Source organism: Monopterus albus, unplaced genomic scaffold (genome assembly GCF_001952655.1).
Source record: "Monopterus albus unplaced genomic scaffold, M_albus_1.0 scaffold27.1, whole genome shotgun sequence".
NCBI lineage: Eukaryota > Metazoa > Chordata > Actinopteri > Synbranchiformes > Synbranchidae > Monopterus > Monopterus albus.
Window position 1 is genome coordinate 756395 of NW_018127907.1, and position 18373 is coordinate 774767.

The window sequence follows — 18373 nt, forward strand, 5'->3', positions numbered from 1 at the left end:
AGAACCTCATTATGAAACAGCCTCGGATATATGGTGGAAACAAACATCAAAGCACCACATACAACACACAATGCATTTTTCTTTTTATTTACAGTACTTTAACATGCATTTGTATACCTTGACATTTACTATGTACAGTAGCTTATTTGAAGTTTTTGCTTGTTTCCTTTGGCTTGAGCTCAGGAGACATGTTCATATAGCAAGTTTAACAACTGCATGTAACAAGCGCACATTCAATATGACACACAGGCATACGTTATTTTAGCTGCTGATTAAAAACCTTGTTTGTTCTAAAGCAGCGTCCCCTGGGTGCTCTTCCCACTGAGGTCAAAGCTCCGTGGATCAGCCGTGACATGTGAAGTGATCTGGTCCAACTTATCAAATTCGACTGAATGCATTATGAAGACGTATCTGTTTGACATGTTTATCTCTGTCATTCCCTGAGGGAAAAACAAACGTTGCTCTAAATAATGCTACTCTTTATCCGAATAGCTGCTTTCCATGCTCATCAGTCTCTGTGGACCATTCCTCTGGGTTGGGGAACTGATTGGGGAGGAGAGGAGAGAGGAGGAGAAGGAGGAGGAGCGGCTGGTGAGGTGCATCCTGAACTCAGCTGTTAGAAAGTAATAAAGCAGAGGGTTGAGGCAGCAGCTCAGGCTCGCCAGGCACAGAGAGACTGGGTGGAACTTAAGTACAGCCTGCCTGGTAGGACAATGGGACACCATTTCCTGTGAGACCATCAGGTATAACAAGAAGTTGAGGTGGTAGGGAGCAAAGCAGAACAAGAAGAGGGCAGAACAGCTCAGCACCATCCGCAGGGCACGCCGCTTGTCACCATTTGTATGCTTTTCATATTTATCCATCTGGCAGTTGGAGGTGACTGACTGGAGTCTGCTGCGTGCTGAGGAGTTGAGTGTGTATGGGCTATGCTGATCCTGGATTTTTCTTTGGTTGAGGGAGTGAGCAATGTGTACACAGGTGTAGCTTATGCAGGCCAAAGGAATGATGAAACCAAACAGCTCAGCCAGGGTCATCATGGAGATTGCCAGAGGTTGGGAGAGTCTACGCATGGGCAGGTCTTTAAAACACTCTCCTCTGGAAGAATTGGGGATGGACACTGACCTGCTGCTGGTGTAATCTAAGGAATGTTGGGTAAAGGTTTCAGTCACAGAAAAGGACAAGTTATTAAATGTCTGTGTGTTTACGCTGGTACTAGCATTGGTGCTACTGCTCCGCATGAGAATGAACGGCGAGCAGCCCAGGCCAACCACCAACCACACTATACTGCTTATCAACAGGTCATAGCGCCGCCTCCATCGCCGAGCAAAAAATGGGTCAAGCAGGAAGACACACCTCTGCACGCTGATGCACACCTGGAAAAACAGGAAACAGGCAAAATAGTACAACAGCAAAATGATCTGCCAGCCTCAGAGTCACTGGCTTAAACACAGATGGCTGTTTTCCCAAATTGCCTTTCACTAAAATGCCACATGTTGATATTTGATGCCTGTTAACAAAAGCTGCCTAGATGTCATTTGAATTTCCTTGCTCCTTCTACAAAGGATATTCCAGGATTATTGCCACTGAACTGTGCACTCACCAGGAACATTATGGCGGCGTACATGTTGAGGTATTTGAGATAGAAGCAGAACAAGCACATGCCATGTCCAAAGGGCCAGGTGTGTGTGAAGTAATAATAGATCCTGAGGGGCAGAGAGAGGATATGGGCCAGGTCCGCAAATGCCAGGTTTATCATGAAGATCACAGCCTTGGTCTTCTTCCTATGGAGCAACACACATAAGATTTAGCCATGTCCTTAATGTGTTTGAGGTCTGGTATGTGTGTGAGTGCGGGTTTATATGTGTGTACCTAATATATCTGCAGAGGACCCAGAGAGCAGTGGTGTTGAGCAGCAGCCCGGGGATGAAGAGCAGCAGGTAGAAGTAGGTGTACATTGTCTGCATGCTTTGGTTCCAGCTGGTCATGTTGTCGTCACATTGTGATGAGGAGTTCGGGGTCTCCTCCCGCAAGCCAGACATATTCTGAGCCATTTCCTTGCCTACACAGACACTGCTGGCATAATTCAAATGGCTTCTTTCCTGTGGTCAATCATTCACCTCTTCACTCCCATGACGCCTACAATAGGCAAATGAAAACTGACATGTTATGGAAAAACAATGTAGTACATCATCCCTTACTGGTCCCACTTTATAATAATGTTTATAAGGTTGTACTAATGAATTTATAAATTGTATTAACCTTTTTATTTTGGGGATGTCAGGTTGTGACAAATCACGCTGACTGGTGTTTACACTCCCTCAGTACGTGCTGTGATTTTTAAAGGGTTAAAGGGTGAAAGATGCTCTAGGCCAAAACCTGTTTAACATATTACTATTTGTAAGTGCAAACTCTGTGGGTAGCTGTGAAACCTCTTCAGTAAGTGAGGATGCCAACATCACTTGATCAAGCCTTGTAAATATTAAATATTAAAGTAGTTTCCATTGTGAACTGAAGGGCAGGCTAAATAGACTAAACGAGTTTAGGGACAGTGACTCCCAGCCTTTCCGATTTTCAGTACGACCCTGGTGTAGAGTCAGACCAGTGGTGGAATCTAGCGGTGTATATGTTCTCAAGCACTGTGCATAAGTACAAATGTAGTTTCATTTACAAGCAAGATGTGATGCAAATATTAATAATACTTTAACTACATTTTAACAAATTTACTATTTAGTTTGGCTGTTTCCAATTAATGACTTTTACTTGTAACAGAGATTTTTTTTCCTACAGTTCTATATAGATCATTTTAATTAAAGCTACAGTATGTAACTTAAGGTATCATTAACATGATATTCCAAATCACCCCACTGTGCTCTGCCCAGCGCTCCCCCTCCCTGCTCCACTATGCTCTACTATGATATGTTATGCTCCGCCACACTCTGCCCACCTCTGCAGATAACTGTCAGTATGACTTTGCAATAAATGAGAATGCAACAAAACTGCAAGCAAATTAACTGAAAATCTCTGATTGGTTACAGAGATCGATCCCTCTCAAAATCTTTTAGAAGCTAATAAGTCTGCACTGCTGCCAGTATGAGTCTGGGTCACAAGAGGCTTTGACAGCTCCTCTCCACATTAAGACAAGATGTGGAGCATAGTTCTACAACAAAAATATTTGAAACACGTTGCATACTTTAGCATTAAGTACTTGAATACTACTTCCACTGCTAATGTGGACACAAGTTATGAGCAGTTCTATCAAACAGAGATGTTTCGTTTCTGGTTCGTGCCTAGGATAAGAATCTAGTATTCCACAGGAAATAAACTCAAGCGTTAGATTATATATTTTATATATTTATGTACATTTATAAGATGTATCTTATTAGAGACTTTCTACCTGAATGTTATGTGAAATGGATTCCAGGAAAATATAAAATATTAAATTCCTTGCCCCTTGTATGTATCTGACTAGAAATTAGTTTTTTCAGGAAACATGGTTTTGCAAATATAATAAATCAAAGACTGTAGAAGGAAATTAGCAAAAAAAAAAGACGCATTTACTTTGCTTATCACTGGAGTATCACCCTTCCTTCTGCCATCATGACAGCACCACACCCTTCCTCTGCCTTGCCAGAGAGGAAGAGACAAACTGTGACTTTTTTTTTTTTTTTTTTGCTGCTTTAGGTAATTTTGACTAGTTTTTCTCCTGTTGGCTGCTGAGGCTATCAGTCTGCTACAATCAGCCAATGGCTTATCTCATACTATCCGTGTAGTTAAGAGTTTTGCAACAATGTGTCCAGTATATAACATTTGAGGAAGTACTAAGCAGGTCCACTGGAAATGTAAAGATAATGTAGCAACTTGCATTTTCTCAGTAGTCTGAAATGCATTTGAATAATTTCTTAAACCTCTATCTTATAGCTGACATCAAATAATTGACATCAGATATTACCAGTGCCATGACTTGCCTAGATATTAATAAAGCATGTAACATGAAACTCCACTACTGACAGACATATAGCATTTAATGTAAGATGTAAATCCTATGACAGAGCAGCTTTAATGACAAGTCATGCATCATCAGCAAAATGTGAAGCATCACTTTGACCACAGATGCCTATCCAAAACACAGAAGCATGGCTGTCTCTCAGAAATTCTCTCTTATCAAAGTTATTACCTTGTGCTTCTTTGTCTTCTCTTTAAATGGTCAGCATAGACGGAGCGGAACGGTTGGACCCAGAGGTGACCACCGGTGACTGCATGCTTCACACCTCTCTGTGAACAGTAGACTGACTGTCTCCTCTTGAGCTGTACAGTGGCAAACAAGAACAACAACAAAACTTCCTGACGCACTTCTGCGGCTGAAAAAAAAACTGTCAGTGTGTGCATGTGAAGAAGTCAGCAATAACGCGTCAGCGATAACGTTTCTGTTTGAATGTGTGGTTGCATAAGATGGCTGTGTCTCGTGTGGGCTGTTCTCAGGCTTCACAGGCTCTTGGTTTCTTGGGTATGGTGGTAAGAGGAAGGGGAAGCTATGCCCTTTCACATCTGAGTGGTTTTATACTGTTTGTTTCTTGCTGAGGCCCTAGCAACTCAGTCACATCTTACAGCATACAGTACTGGGCACGTGGAAAGGGAAAAGCATGGTTAAGAAAACAGAACAACACTTACAGAGAAAATAATTTACCTGTCATAAGACTGACAGATGGTCAGACAGAAACTCCCTTCTCTTACCTCTGAAATTCTACAGAATTCTGAAGCAGGTGTCTGTTCAGTGGACACAACAGTCATACAGTTTGTAGGTATGCTACATTTACACTACTATACTCTATAAAAGTAGTCTCAGTTTGCATCCTGCAACAGTTGGGGCTGTGACAAAAAAGCAAGTGTCCATCTGCTTCCCCAATCAGATGTGACACTTCCTTTTTCATAACTGTTTATCAAGGCATTAATTGTGTAAGGTAGACCTGTGTGTTTGTTATACTGTTTATTTGTGCTTTAGTCATTTGAGGCTTTAAAACAGTAGGATTTTATGTTTTCTGTGGCCACTGATATCACGGCATACCTATTTGCCCTTTAGCAATATGGACATGATTTCCATTGTGCATCCTTTAGAAAAAAACCTCTCACATGCTACTAAAATGCAAAAAATACTCTGCAGAAAAACAGCTGTGGTTTCAACCATTGTGTTATTTTCATAACACCTAATGTACATGAAGTCACACCCATAGAAAATGTGTCTGGCAGGTTCCAGGCAGTTCCTGGCACCTGTGTGACTTTTAATAGGCTTGCATGCTTCCCCTGCAGCTACAATGTGTGTGTCTTACCTCATAATTTATGGACAGGCTGATAATCGGCAAACAGGTTGAACAGAAAGAAGCATGTGACAGTAAAAGGCCATGATATTTAGGCTGCTTCATTATAATGGGGCTTTGTTCCAACCTTTTGCCACTAGAGGTCAGAACAGGACAATACTCAGTGTACTGAAATACAATGTGCAGTTTTGTCTTCTACAATCAGGACAGCTTGCTCATGTAAAGGGAGATATTTGAAGAATGAACCATTGAGTGTTGCCAAATTTCAGCCACATTCAGGACATGAACCACTAAAAGGGTGAAGTGGAATATTTATTTTTGTAACTTCCTCCACTCTGTCAGCCACATGCTCACATCACTCACTCTACCAGAGAGGCCTACTTGGATTACTAAAAATTGTCCCTCCTTCACTCTCTGTTCATACCACTACAGCAGGTACAGAGAACTATTACTCTCCCAGCTAAGGCCATGGATCTCTAATTCCACATGTCTCTATGAAAGAATGGATAAACGCCTTAAAAAAACGTACTATCATCATATATAATGGAATGCAACATTAGCAGGTGATGAGCAGAGGCAGGTGTTCAGCAAACACAGTGCTTGGAGTTTTGCCCAAAGGGACAGATTTTTGTCTCATCAGACCAGAGAATCATTTTCTTTTAAATGCTATTTGACAAACTCCAAAAAGTTGTCATTTGCATTTTACTCAAAGCAGCTTCCATCCTGTCACACTCCCATCTCTACAGAGGACGTGTGAAGCTCTGTTAGAATGACTGTTGGGTCCTTGGTCTCCTCCCTCACCGAGGCCCTTCTGGTAATTTTATACCATTTAAAATGAAATCTACAGCACAAATAGAATTACCGCTTTGCAGTTGTATGCCTCCACCAACCAGTCGATACATGGGACAGAGGTGAGGTCACTGACCTTGACCTTTGACCACCAAACTCTAATCAGTTCATCCTTGAGTCCGATTGGACATTTGTGGTAAATTTGAAGAAATTCTCTTAAGCTGTTCCTGAAATAACCAGCTCATAAATGGGATGAATATGCAGTGACAGTGACCTCACAAGAATCATATGGACGTACAGACGGACGGACGGACAATATAGGGAAGGGTTCAGAAAACTTTCTGAAGTCACGGTGGAAACACTATCACATGTAGAACGTGTAGTAGTGGAGCGTAGCTTGTTCATGTATCCTTGTTAAATAGGCAGTTCTTGAAGTTTGATGATTCGCCCTGAAATCACAAGATTAATGTTGCTGGTGTGCCTGGTCCTTAAGTTTCACTGGGTGCTAGAAGTCCATGCAGTGGTGAAGGCTCAGGACATTTTGGATACAAATATTTACCAAATGGGCCACAAATCCATACGGGCAAAGCCAGCGACACTCAAACTCCTGCATCTGCTAACTTTTTATTGTTTTGCCCTTTGTGAAGTGTAAGACTATGATTTGGGGTGTTTAGTTTAACCGTACTTTGGAGTGTGCACATATTTGAGACTTTGAGCAGATCTGCTGTCTAAGGCCAGATTAAAACAGAGACCTCTTTCAAAAGCAAACAATGGACAATTGGTCCAGTTATAATGAACATTTGGCCTGTGACACAGCACACAGGCCAAGGTCCTCGACTGGATCACAGCCTCCCTCTGCTCCAAGAACAAGCTCACTCTGACTGCTTGGCAAGAACCAAAAGCCGGAGTGCAAGAGTTCAGATCTACAGTCACGCTGACAAAAGTCAGTTTGACCAAACCAATGGGCATGAAGCCAGGGACAGAAATAATAAATGCATCCATGAATACAATTCAAAACAGACATTTAATGGTCTCAAACTTCAACATGAGACACATTTAACTTGGCAGGTCTGTGCGCTGCTGTGTTATAACAACACTGGGTCTCAACACAATAAAGAGTGTCATAACATTAATATCTAAAGTGATATAATGCACTGTGAAAATGTGAACTTTATGCTGATAAAACTAAAGGGCTCGGTGTGTTATAAAAGTACTTGACAGCATATTTAAACTATGTGGATGAAATCCAGTGCATTTGTGAGTGTTGGTGTGTGTTACGCCTGAGTGACGATGTGTTGGAGTCCCTTTTACAGGACTGTCACAAATTGTCCTCATGTAGCTATGTCTCTGGTCCCTCTATTGTTTGCTCATACAGTAATAAACAAACACAAATACATTCCTGTGGTCTCCAGTGGTGGATTAATCCGTAAAGTCCAGGCCATACCTCAGGACTTAACTAATCTGCTGAGTTATGTGTTAGCCAGCTCCAGGACTTCCAGGACAAACAGCTGATTGCTCTCTTTTGTCTTTCAAATCCACCCTGTCCTTCTTGACCTTCCATCCTCCCACTGAGTCAGAAGTGGCTTTCTGACATTTTTGTCTCATTTCCATTGCTGGCCACAGTGTGTGTGTCTTTGGGGACAGTGTTTGTAATGTCCTGGGTGTCAGTGTCACTGCGAGGGATGCTCTCAGGTCGGGAGCCTGTCCCTTTGGTGTGTGTTACGCCAAAGGTCAAGCTTTTCTGGAAGCTCTCAGAGGTGAAGTAGTAGACTACAGGGTCCAGGCAGCAGTTCAGGGTGGCCAGGCACAGCGTGATTGGGTAAAGAGTCCGGGCAAAGCGCTCCACAGTACAGTTAGCTAGTGCCTGGGTCCGCACCAGGGCATACAGGAAGAGGATCGAGTTATAGGGGACGAAGCAGGTGATGAAGATGCCCAGATGGACGAGAATCATCCGTAAAACACGTCTCTTGCTGTCACAGCCTTGACCAACGGTCGCTGGGCGACGCAAGGTCCGCAAAACCAGCGAGGAACACACCAAGTTGACCAGCAGGGGGATGAGGAAGCCCACAATCTAGGATGATAATCAAAAGCATAACAAAACTTTGCTGCTATGTTTCTGGTTAGATAAATAAAGTGTTTAAATGGTGTGCATGTAAGACTGTGTGACTTTTAGAGCCTGTTGCTTACCTCGATGAAGATGGTGATTTTGGACAGGTAGGTCCTCCAGGTGCTCTTGGAGAAACCCTCAAAGCATGTGGTAGCTCTGTTTGTGCTGTTAATGGTAGAGAAAAAGGTTACTGATATCCCTCCTCCTACAATGGTCAGCCACACGGCGGCACACACTAGTGCCGCGTTCCTGCGCGTGCGGATGGAGCGTGAGCGGAAAGGGTAGACAATTGCCAGGAAGCGGTCTACGCTGATGCAGGTGAGGAAGAGCATGCTGCCGTAGATGTTGGTGATGAAGGCTGTTCCCGATACCTTGCACAGTCCATCTCCAAATGGCCAGTGGCGGTTAACATTGTAAAAAACCTTAAATGGCAGCGTAAAAACAAATACTAAATCAGATAGTGCTAAATTAGTCATAAACATTGTGGTCTCATTGCGCATCTTCATCCTGAAACAGAATACGAAGAGGGCCGCACAGTTGGTGATCAGGCCTAAGACAAAGACCACGCTGTAGACCACCGAGTACAAGTTATACTTAAAGGAGTCGTCAATGCCGCAGTCCTCCATTCCAGTCTCGTTGAGCACCAGACTAGCCATGGTGAGTGCTTAGATGGTGACGGGGGCCCCACAGCACAAGGGTACACAAAGCCACCAGGAAAGGAGCGAGTCAGAGCAGAGCAGCTGTCAGTAGGGGATCCACCAGTCCAGCCCTCTCCAAGTCATCATGGACACTCAGACACGCAGATGGAGGCAGAGACAGTCAGGATGACAGGCTGCAGGGCTGGTCAGTCCTCCTGTGGAGAGACAAGGAAAAAGCACACAGTCACTTCCTCTCTATAAAAGTTACAGACCACCAAGCAAACAACTCCAGTTCTTCATAAAATGAAGCATGCCGGTTTGAGCCTTTAGCCATTAACACCACTGAAGAGGAACCACTCGATTGTGTCCAAATATTTTAGATTTTATCATTTCAATTTTAGGAACATGGATGGCAGAAATGTATTCTGTTATATGAATATGACCTTTAAACAACTGAATCTTCAGTGCACAATACAACACAGTACAGCAGTGTCCCCTCCTGTTTCTGCCAGTATACAGCTGGCAGAAACAGGAGGGGAGGTAAAACACACTTTGACTAATGGCCTCATGTTACACACTGGAAGAAGTCAACAACTCAGCATGTTGACTTTGGTGGAAGAGCAGCGCAGAGCTGCTCCCACCATCACAGAACATGGATGTCCAAAAGTCACAAAAGCGTTGTTGTCAGACATGGACAATTAAAACGACTCGACATTATTAACAAAGCGTTTTCTAGTTATTTATTTGGAGCAATATTTGGCTGTGATGTTGAAACAGAAACTATTGTTGGCTGTGTTGTTTATATCTGCTACTAACACGCTGGCTACTTCCAATTCAGAAGACACTTTTACAATAGAATTTTTTGTGATTCAGAAGTGATAGTCAGTGCTCCCATTATACAAACACACATTTCATCTTGTATAAAGATTGATTCTTCATGATTCAAATAGCTATGTTTACTTTTCTAACTTGTTGACTCCTTACAAAACCACCTGTTTATGTGAAAATAGTCAAAGATCTAACATCGATAAAGATAAATATATTACACATTTCCATGTAAGACAATACAGATTAAAAAGCTGCAGATTTGCATTCAGGCAAAACCTGCATTATGGACTGACAACTCAGGAAACCTTGACCTTTTGACCCTTCTTTTATCTTTCTTAACTAAAGTCTTTCTCCAACCTACTGGGAATTCAGTTCAAGACACCACAGCACCCACTTTAACAACTGGACTTATCTGTTGTTATGTAACAGAGCTAAACCAGTAGTGAGACCCAAGCCCGAGTATCAGAGAATTCACACTGTCAACACACACAAACACACACACACACACACAAAGGCAACGCTGTGAGTGTAGGCAGTCCATCAGGCCTGTGCTATGCCAGCTGCTCTGTGACATCTTTACTGGGTTTTCACACGCCTCCCTGAAAGCTTCCACTGGTCCTCACAATGCCCTCACTGTAGCCATGTGGTCGTAACTCACAGTCAGATATGCACAAGCCTCCACACACACATGAGCAGACGAACAACTACATGTGCCAGTCCTCACACACACAGAGTCATACTTGTACCTCTATCTCTGTGAGGACACTCACATTTCCTAGCCCCTTATCCTAACCTTAACTATCAGAACTAAATGCTTAACCCTAACCTAAACCTAAATCTAACCTTAACCCTCAAAAAGCTGTTTCAGAAAGTTAAGGCTGGCCAAAATGCCCTCACTTTCCAAAACTGCCCTCACTCTGTAGCAAAATAAAATACTTTTCTGGTCCTCAGTATGTAGCAAGTACAAGCACACTCACACACGTAGGGTTCTGTGTATCGTGGCTCAGGACCAGGATCCCTGACAGTGCCGGCGTCACATTCAGCGGATGTTGTTGCTGCTATAAACATTCACTTTGGCTGCAATACAGCTTGTCTTTGAAAGAAACTATTTCACTCCTGAGAGTGTGTGCGCAGGTCATGGACAGCTGCACAGTTCCAGGGTCCGTCCCCCCCCCCCAGCTGCTGGCCATGGCAGTGACAGACACAGGCCTCTGGGACCCGCTGATCTGAACATAGCTAGGTTCGAGTTCAGACACAGCTCACATCCAGCTGTTCCTTTCTCTCACGTGCTAGGGGTGAAAAGACAGGGAAGGTGGCAGACATCCAGGCGTACAGCGCCATATTCAAGAGGACATGATCAATGCTTTCAGCGAGTAGTAGGAGTTAGTATACAAAGTTTAAATCAGTGAGGTTGCCTTACAGATTTCTTCTGGGAATATAGCACTATCAATGTCATGAACAAACAAAAACAGTATGAAGTCCTCCAAAACTTCATGAGGTTTATAATAGTTTCATGAGGTTTATTAGGCTCGAAACAGTTGGTCCATTACCTGGAAGGTCAGATGACAGAGTCTTAATCTGCAATCATTTTGCTAATCAAACAGTCCAGAGTTTTTGTTGAGAGAAATGGGCACTGATTACTTTTTAATTCAAAATTAATTGAGGGCATGTTGTAATTTGTAGTGAAGTTGTGTAACAGTTGCATTACACTGTATTGAAAGGTGTTTATTGCTGTTGTAATTAATCCGTTGTAGATTCAGTGCGTAAACAGCTGAACAACCAGCTGGAGAGACCAACAATACAACGTCCATTCCTTAAAAACACAAGATGAGCTGTTTACACTAACTATAGCAACACCTGTTTGTGTAGTAAATTGTATTAGCCTGTTGTCAGCTACACACATTTTGGGTTAGTGTCCGCAGACAAAGCTTGGGGAACTCAGTGGCAGCTGAATGGGCCACTCACCTCCTGGTCGCTGTGTCCGTCCAGCAGCTGTCAAAACACCTCACAACTTTGTTGCTGCTGCACAGTTTTCAAATGTCCCGAGTCAAAAACAACCGAATCGGCGAGGAGAAGTAGTTGGGCCCGTTTCTGGAGCTGGTGACCGACAACAAGTCCTGATCTTGTGACTTCCTCAGCTCATCCTGACGGCTCTCTCCGTCCGTCCGCTAGAAATGGGAGCGCGGTCGCATCCACCGCGCCCGCTCACCCTGGGGGCCCGCGCGTGCACGTGCGCGCGTGCTGGATGGCTGCTTACACAGTCACAGGAAACGAAACAATAGCGCTTCGGCTGGGCAGCGGGGGCGGGGGAGCGCGGAGGGGTGTGAATGGAGGACTGAGACGGAGGAAGGGCCCGGGAGAGAGAGGGGCCACAGACCGGTGGGATCAGCCGGAGAGCGAACGAGACTGTCGGACACACAGCTGCTTCTGTCAGCCTCACTGCATCATCGTAACAGGAGCAGAACCACTGGTGCTGCCTGGTGGGAAGTGGAGGTGAAAGTCTTACTTTTTTGTTTTGCCTTCCTCTGCTGTGTTTGTTTGACAGTTTTACTTTGCAGATTCACATTTTATAGCCTATAGGCTGTTGGGTTTTCTGCTTCATTCGCCATAATACACAGGGATTACACTGTATAGTTCTCACGGTTCAAGTTTATTTCGTCTTCACAGCACAACTGGTAACATTCCATCAGTCGCCGTGGGAAAAGTACAAGAATTCCCCAGTCAGTAGTTGTATATAAACTGCCGAAAAGAAAAACAAGTGTCATAAAAAGAAACACATTCACATGCTCCTTCTACTTGGCCTACATTTATCAATAATATTAATAATAATGTAATCTAAACATTCTGAAAGCCTGAGTTTGCATTAATGAGCACTTTAACATTTGATACTTCCAGTATAATTGCTGCTTTTTACTGAAGTGAGGTTTTAAATGCTGGACTTGTACTTGGGGTGCAGTGCCCATTGTGATAGACTTACATTCCTGTGTATTTCTTCCACCACTGTAACAAGATGTGCTACAATTAAAAGAAACACCAAAAGTATAAGAATAAAGTGACCCTACCATAAAAACCTGACCTTGTTGTTTGTTGCTCAAGTATTCAACACACAGCCACACAATCACAAAACATTCTGACAGAATGTCACAAACTAAAAAACCACTAAAGCTTGTGATATTTTAGGCTTTGAAACTGTCATGAAATCCACTCAAACACACTTTTAAATGTGATGTGTGATACCCCAGAATAGCAGCACAGTGCTATTTTGGCTGATCAAAGTCCTGCCACACTATTGTTACAATACAATTTTAATATGTGAGGCAGCCAAAAGAGTTATTTATAGCCAAGTGACAGGGCAGTGTTTGATAGTTTTCCATTGTGTTCAGGCTGGCATGGGGTTTGTTGTGTGTGTGTGTGTTTGTGCAAGAGGCACTTGACAGAGGGGAAGTGGTCTTTGAGGTAGCGTCTTGTAGGCTGACCACACCACAATAGCAGCAGGGAGGACAGGACATCCTGCTTACTGCATAAGCTGAACTCAGACACACACACTTCAGGGGACATTACACTAATTATTCCTTTCCTACAGACTTACCCTAACTTTAACAATAACCACTACATGCCTAACCCTAACCACAAACTAAATTATCAAAATGTAATGAAAATGAGACTTGTTTTTTCTCCCCATAAGGACGACGTTGAGTCCCCACAGCATGACTTTGTAAATAGATTGATGTCCCCACAGCATGGGTAAAACCAGGCCATACAAACACACACACACACACATTTATCATGCACACAATTCATGACACACCAGCTGATGTCTTTAACCTCTTGATTGTTGGTGTTGAAGTGCATGTGTTTAAATGAGTCTTAAGTAAGTATGAGTCACACTGTGATGAAAACATCTTTCTTTTATGACTTTTAATGACCTGATTTCCACTCATTTAGTCTGCTTATACATAGAACTGCTTCACTAGTTGGCAAGTAGTTGTTCTAAATTGGCAAGGAATTATTCTATTCCCATTAACGTCATAGAAAGATAATAATGGCTGCATTGGCGATGTCGATGTCATGAGGGTGCATGTTATACACTAAGATAAACTATTTTCATCTCTCGTATCCCAAGAAAAGGCTCAAGTTTTGTATTTTTGTATTAGTTGTTTCCCCACAAAACTAAAATTGTGATACTAGATATGATTTAATGTTGTGCCAGTTCTTTGAGTTATACATTTGGACCTGGTTTTTCTAATAAAAATCATTCACAAGTTCTCACATTTCTTGTGAATCACAGATATCCTGTAAACATCAGTGCATATTTCTTGTGAGTTTCTGCTCTTTGGATGTCTCTTGCTGACAACAAATTCCAAACAGTGTGGTAGGCAGTGCTGGGGCTACTTTGAAAGCATACCTTTGCAATTACTTCACACTGGAAGAAGCTGAACTACAGCAAAGAGGGAGAAATCTAGCTTGGTTAACTAAAGTTACTTAAAAAAAAGTAGTTCAAACTAGATTGATCAAACTGACAATGTACTTGTGATACAACATTATAACAAAATATAATACAAGAAATTTCACATGCCAGTAAAAACTGCCACTCAGTTGAGTTTACTGCCTGGGGCCTAACCCTATCCTAAATTAAACAATCCCATCTGGGCTTTGCACAAGGACAACATTGTAAGTATCCTTGTATTTTTGTTGTAAACAAATCTAGATTTCATATTATCTGACTACAACTGAGCAGGTTGAACCTCCTCAGAGCCAAGTCTAACTGTAATGATGGCTGCCTGTGATGTACTGGTGGAAACAAAACTAATACAGCCCAAAACAAGTTTTCAAAGGCTGTTAAAATTTCATGATCAGACAAACAAGGTTTGATGCAGATACATCCCCCGGTCCACACGGTCCTCCCTCCTTATTCTGTGTGTTTGGTAACAGTAACTAAGCTGTGCTGCTTTGGCCAAGGCTTTCTGAGTCATACCACCCAGAACAAAGACCCCATTGCTGCACCCCCGACTCCTCACTCCTCTCTCCCTCCCTTCATCTCTTCTCTTCTTCGACCCCTCTGTCCCGCTGTCCTTTAATGCGATGATAAGTGTATTTCCTTTGCTTTCCTCTCTTTGCCTCTGTCCATCCTCTCATTCACTGGCTCCAGGAGGGTTCGGGGCTGCCCCGCCGTGCCATACATGCCTCTGCCCTGACAACAGAGCCAGACAAAAGCAGCAAGGCAGTACAACACAGGAGTTTCAGGCTTTACAGGCTTTATGGACTGATTTTAACATGACTTCAATGCGGTGTCCTAAGTGTGTAAGTGTGCATGTCTGGAACTTAGCCCCAGTGAGCCAGGTCTGAGGGAGACCTCTGACATGCTGCTGAGATGGAGCAGCAGTTGTTTACCTACCAGCACTGACAGGTGCAGCATGAGCAGTCATGGCTGAACATTTGTTCAGCAGACCAAGAAGCGAGGCAGACATGCTGACTAGGCTGACTGTTCCTCTCCCTGACACAGTGAACTAATGTACCTTGCCTCAGAGCACATTCACACAGCTGTCAAACATCCGATCAGTTCCAAACATTGTCTTCATGTGAGAAACTGACATGATTCAAAGAGAAACAGAATTTAGCTCAATCTGCTTTACTGGAGTGATACAACAGACAGCGAATGTATGTTGCCAGGGCCGTAGCAAGGAGTTCAAATTCACTGGGGTCTGAAGTCAAAGCCCCCGCAAATTTTCCTGAGACATCATGAAGGAAGTCTCTGTGTTTTATTTTTATTTTATATTTACAATAAACCCCCTCAGAACTCTCAGGTTTCCCTGTAATTACTACCAGATTAAATAATTATTTCCAGGTAGCTTTCTGGAAAGTTCTTGGGAATTATTAGGAAACAGTGGCCCGATGAAATGAAGTGTTATTTTCCAACACAAGGGTCTAAAGCTTTCTTCGCACTGCAAGAGATTAAATTATGTTGGAGAGACATTTATTAGTTATTATTTATACATTTTTACTGATAAAACATCATATAGAGGTAGCGGCTGTGGCTCAGGAGGTAGAGCGGGTCATTTCCTAACCGAAGGATTAGTGGTTTGATTCCCGGCTTGTCCAGTCAACATATTGAAGTGTCCTTGAGCAAGACACTGAGCTCCCAGTTTCTCCTGATGATAGCACCGGTGTGTGGATGTATGAGTGTTTGTGAGTGCGAATGAGTGAATGGCCAAGTAATGTGAAAGCGACCATTACCATGACTTCACTGTCATGAGGCTCTCCTGTTTCCAAAGTGTCTGCAATAAATGAAGTCAGTGCCATTTCTAGCCATCATGCCCCAAGGAGTGGAAATGTGGTCCACCACTTTGGTGGTCTGAAATATCTCTACAATTTGATGGATTGCCAAGGTATTTAGTACACGTATTCATAGCTCCCAGTTGATCCTCTGACCTACAGGTCAAAATTTCAGTTTGTCCTGTATTTTGCTACATGCCCATATATTTGAATATTCCCATCAGCCTCAGCTGTTCTTTGTGTTTTGTGATAAATAGCTAATTGTGCATGTTCACATGTTAAAATAAAACAATAAAATAAACAGTGCCATGACCCAGCTTTTAGGCCATGATAAAAAACGAGAGGCAGACACACAAATTACCAGCAAAAATAAACAATTTATTAATCAAAAGATAATAAAACAAGACATGAGGTGTGTTAGTCTGTTGTACCAGTAGTGTAAGTGTGGTTGTGTAATATTGTATTGTGATGTTGAAAGGTGCAAACAAAACGTAACTAAAATAAAACATAACAAAACAAATAGAGCAACGGCAGAGCTGAAAGGCAGAGCCCACCGAGATGCCAGACGCTGGAGCTTTTAAGCCCTAAAACAGAAGACCCAGGTATTTGCAATCTGACACACCAACAGATACACCAAGAAAACACACAGCCATACACACTAGAGACAGACACACTACACAGGGCACTGAGCAGGGGTCATCACATAAGCAATAGGCTATACTTAAATAAAATCAGCTAGTTAACATTCACTGTGAAAATGTTAGCACGCTGACATTAGCATTTAGCTCAAGGCACTAGTCTGCCTCGGTACAACCTCACAAAGCTGCTAGTCTGGCTGTATACTCTTAGTCTTGTTGCATATTGCACAACACCAACAACAGAATGTAAAACCATAACATTTAAAAGCAATTTCTGGCTGTGTGTGTTCTTGATAATTAGTCAAAATCTGCAAACATTAACAATTTGTTTTATGGTGTGTTGGAGTGGCCTAAGACTGAGAACTGACACAATATCTGTAGTTTCCTTGTAGTCATTCATTGTCTTTATCAGTTTTTTCACAGAAGACATTTTGACATGTGACAGTAGCAAAAGAGATGTAAATGATAAAAATGGATGGTGGCTGGATTCCATTTAGCTGCTTTGGTTTCAGCATCCTGGTTGTTCATGCTGTCTCTGTCACACTGTCATGGCAAGTGAATACAACAGAACCACCATTAACATGATCAGTAACACATGTGCTGTTCCTTACAAGAAGTAATTATCTTTCACCCATCATGTGGAAACAAGAATTTTAATGTGGTTTCAGGTAAAAGGTGAACCTAACCAATGCACACTAACGGTGACAACATTTTACAGTCCAAAATGGAGCGTTATTTACCCCCGTGTCAAAGCAAGAGGACATACTGTAGGACAGTACAATACATGTATGTTAATGATTAACCAAATGATTAATTTGTGGTGTTTAATCCATGGTAAGCAACATAATTGCATAAATTCTGGGCCACGTTTGCATTAAACATATGCTTTATTTCAAGTTTGTGATTTTTCTTTCTTGGCTCAGACAGTCCCCTCATACATCTGTTGACTTTTGTAACTTATCATCACAACGCATGGTCCTCTCAGTGTAAAGGTGAACCTTGGCTTGGAGACAAACAGGAACTACCGTTATTTTTAAAAGTCTGACCTTGCACATTGTTTACTTGTGAGTGACAATGCCAGTGCCACAGTACAATGTGCAGCACTAACTTTGCCAAACAGAGAGCATCATGGGAAGGAAGCGGCCACTAATGTTCCTCACACCCTCTCCACACTGTTGTTCTAGGGTTTTCAGTTTTAATTGATTAGTTCCCGAAACACTTGAGGTTGCAGCTAAGCACAGACACACACAGCAGCCATACTAATTAGGCTGATGTGGAGGTCGAGTTCCTCTGTTCTCTTCAGCCTTATGCACTTAGTCAGGAGCTACTTTCAGCCAAGAGAATCTATAGAAAGCAGACAATGTGGCTCAGTGTTTCCCTCTGCTGGACACATCTCACACTACAACAACACAATACTGAATTACAAGTCAAATGAAGCGGTTATTCACCTATACCTTAAAATTAAACTTAATAACTCTGAATTAACAGTTTTTCTGATCCTTAATCTTGTCTTTGCATAGATGCCAAAGCACTGTCAGCAGGGAGTGTGTGGCGCAGCCACGTTACATCCATCCAAATGTCACAGATGCAGACTGTTTACTCTGAGGATGTTCATCTTTTATCTGTCATATGCTCAGAGTCACATTTTTGCACTGCAAGGAAAATTGTAGTGGCTGACATCTGACCTAAAGCCACAGTGTGGCTGCGTACTGGTTTCAAGCCTGAAAACCCCGTTTGTGTCATTTTGCCTTATCAACATGACCCACATTTGACTCAAATATGCAGAAA

At 42.6% G+C, this 18373-nt stretch overlaps 2 protein-coding genes across 3 annotated transcripts; both read right to left on the reverse strand.

The window, feature by feature from the left end:
• Positions 1-78: 78 nt before the first annotated feature.
• Positions 79-4868, reverse strand: p2ry10 (P2Y receptor family member 10). 2 transcript variants are annotated; one of them, XM_020595508.1, is made up of 4 exons: positions 4175-4868; positions 1870-2136; positions 1601-1781; positions 79-1373 (listed from the first exon to the last, which is right to left on the reverse strand). In XM_020595508.1, exons 2-4 carry the CDS (start codon positions 2049-2051, stop codon positions 474-476), a joined length of 1263 nt encoding a protein of 420 aa, XP_020451164.1. In that variant the 5' UTR covers positions 2052-2136; positions 4175-4868; the 3' UTR covers positions 79-473. The 2 variants fall into 2 exon arrangements, with proteins under 2 accessions (XP_020451164.1, XP_020451165.1); XM_020595509.1 differs by lacking the exon at positions 4175-4868 and adding an exon at positions 3559-3986.
• A 1416-nt stretch (positions 4869-6284) lies between these two features.
• Positions 6285-11930, reverse strand: lpar4 (lysophosphatidic acid receptor 4). The gene is made up of 3 exons (XM_020595370.1): positions 11640-11930; positions 8289-9061; positions 6285-8172 (listed from the first exon to the last, which is right to left on the reverse strand). Exons 2-3 carry the CDS (start codon positions 8862-8864, stop codon positions 7675-7677), a joined length of 1074 nt encoding a protein of 357 aa, XP_020451026.1. The 5' UTR covers positions 8865-9061; positions 11640-11930; the 3' UTR covers positions 6285-7674.
• Between the last annotated feature and the right edge of the window lie 6443 nt (positions 11931-18373).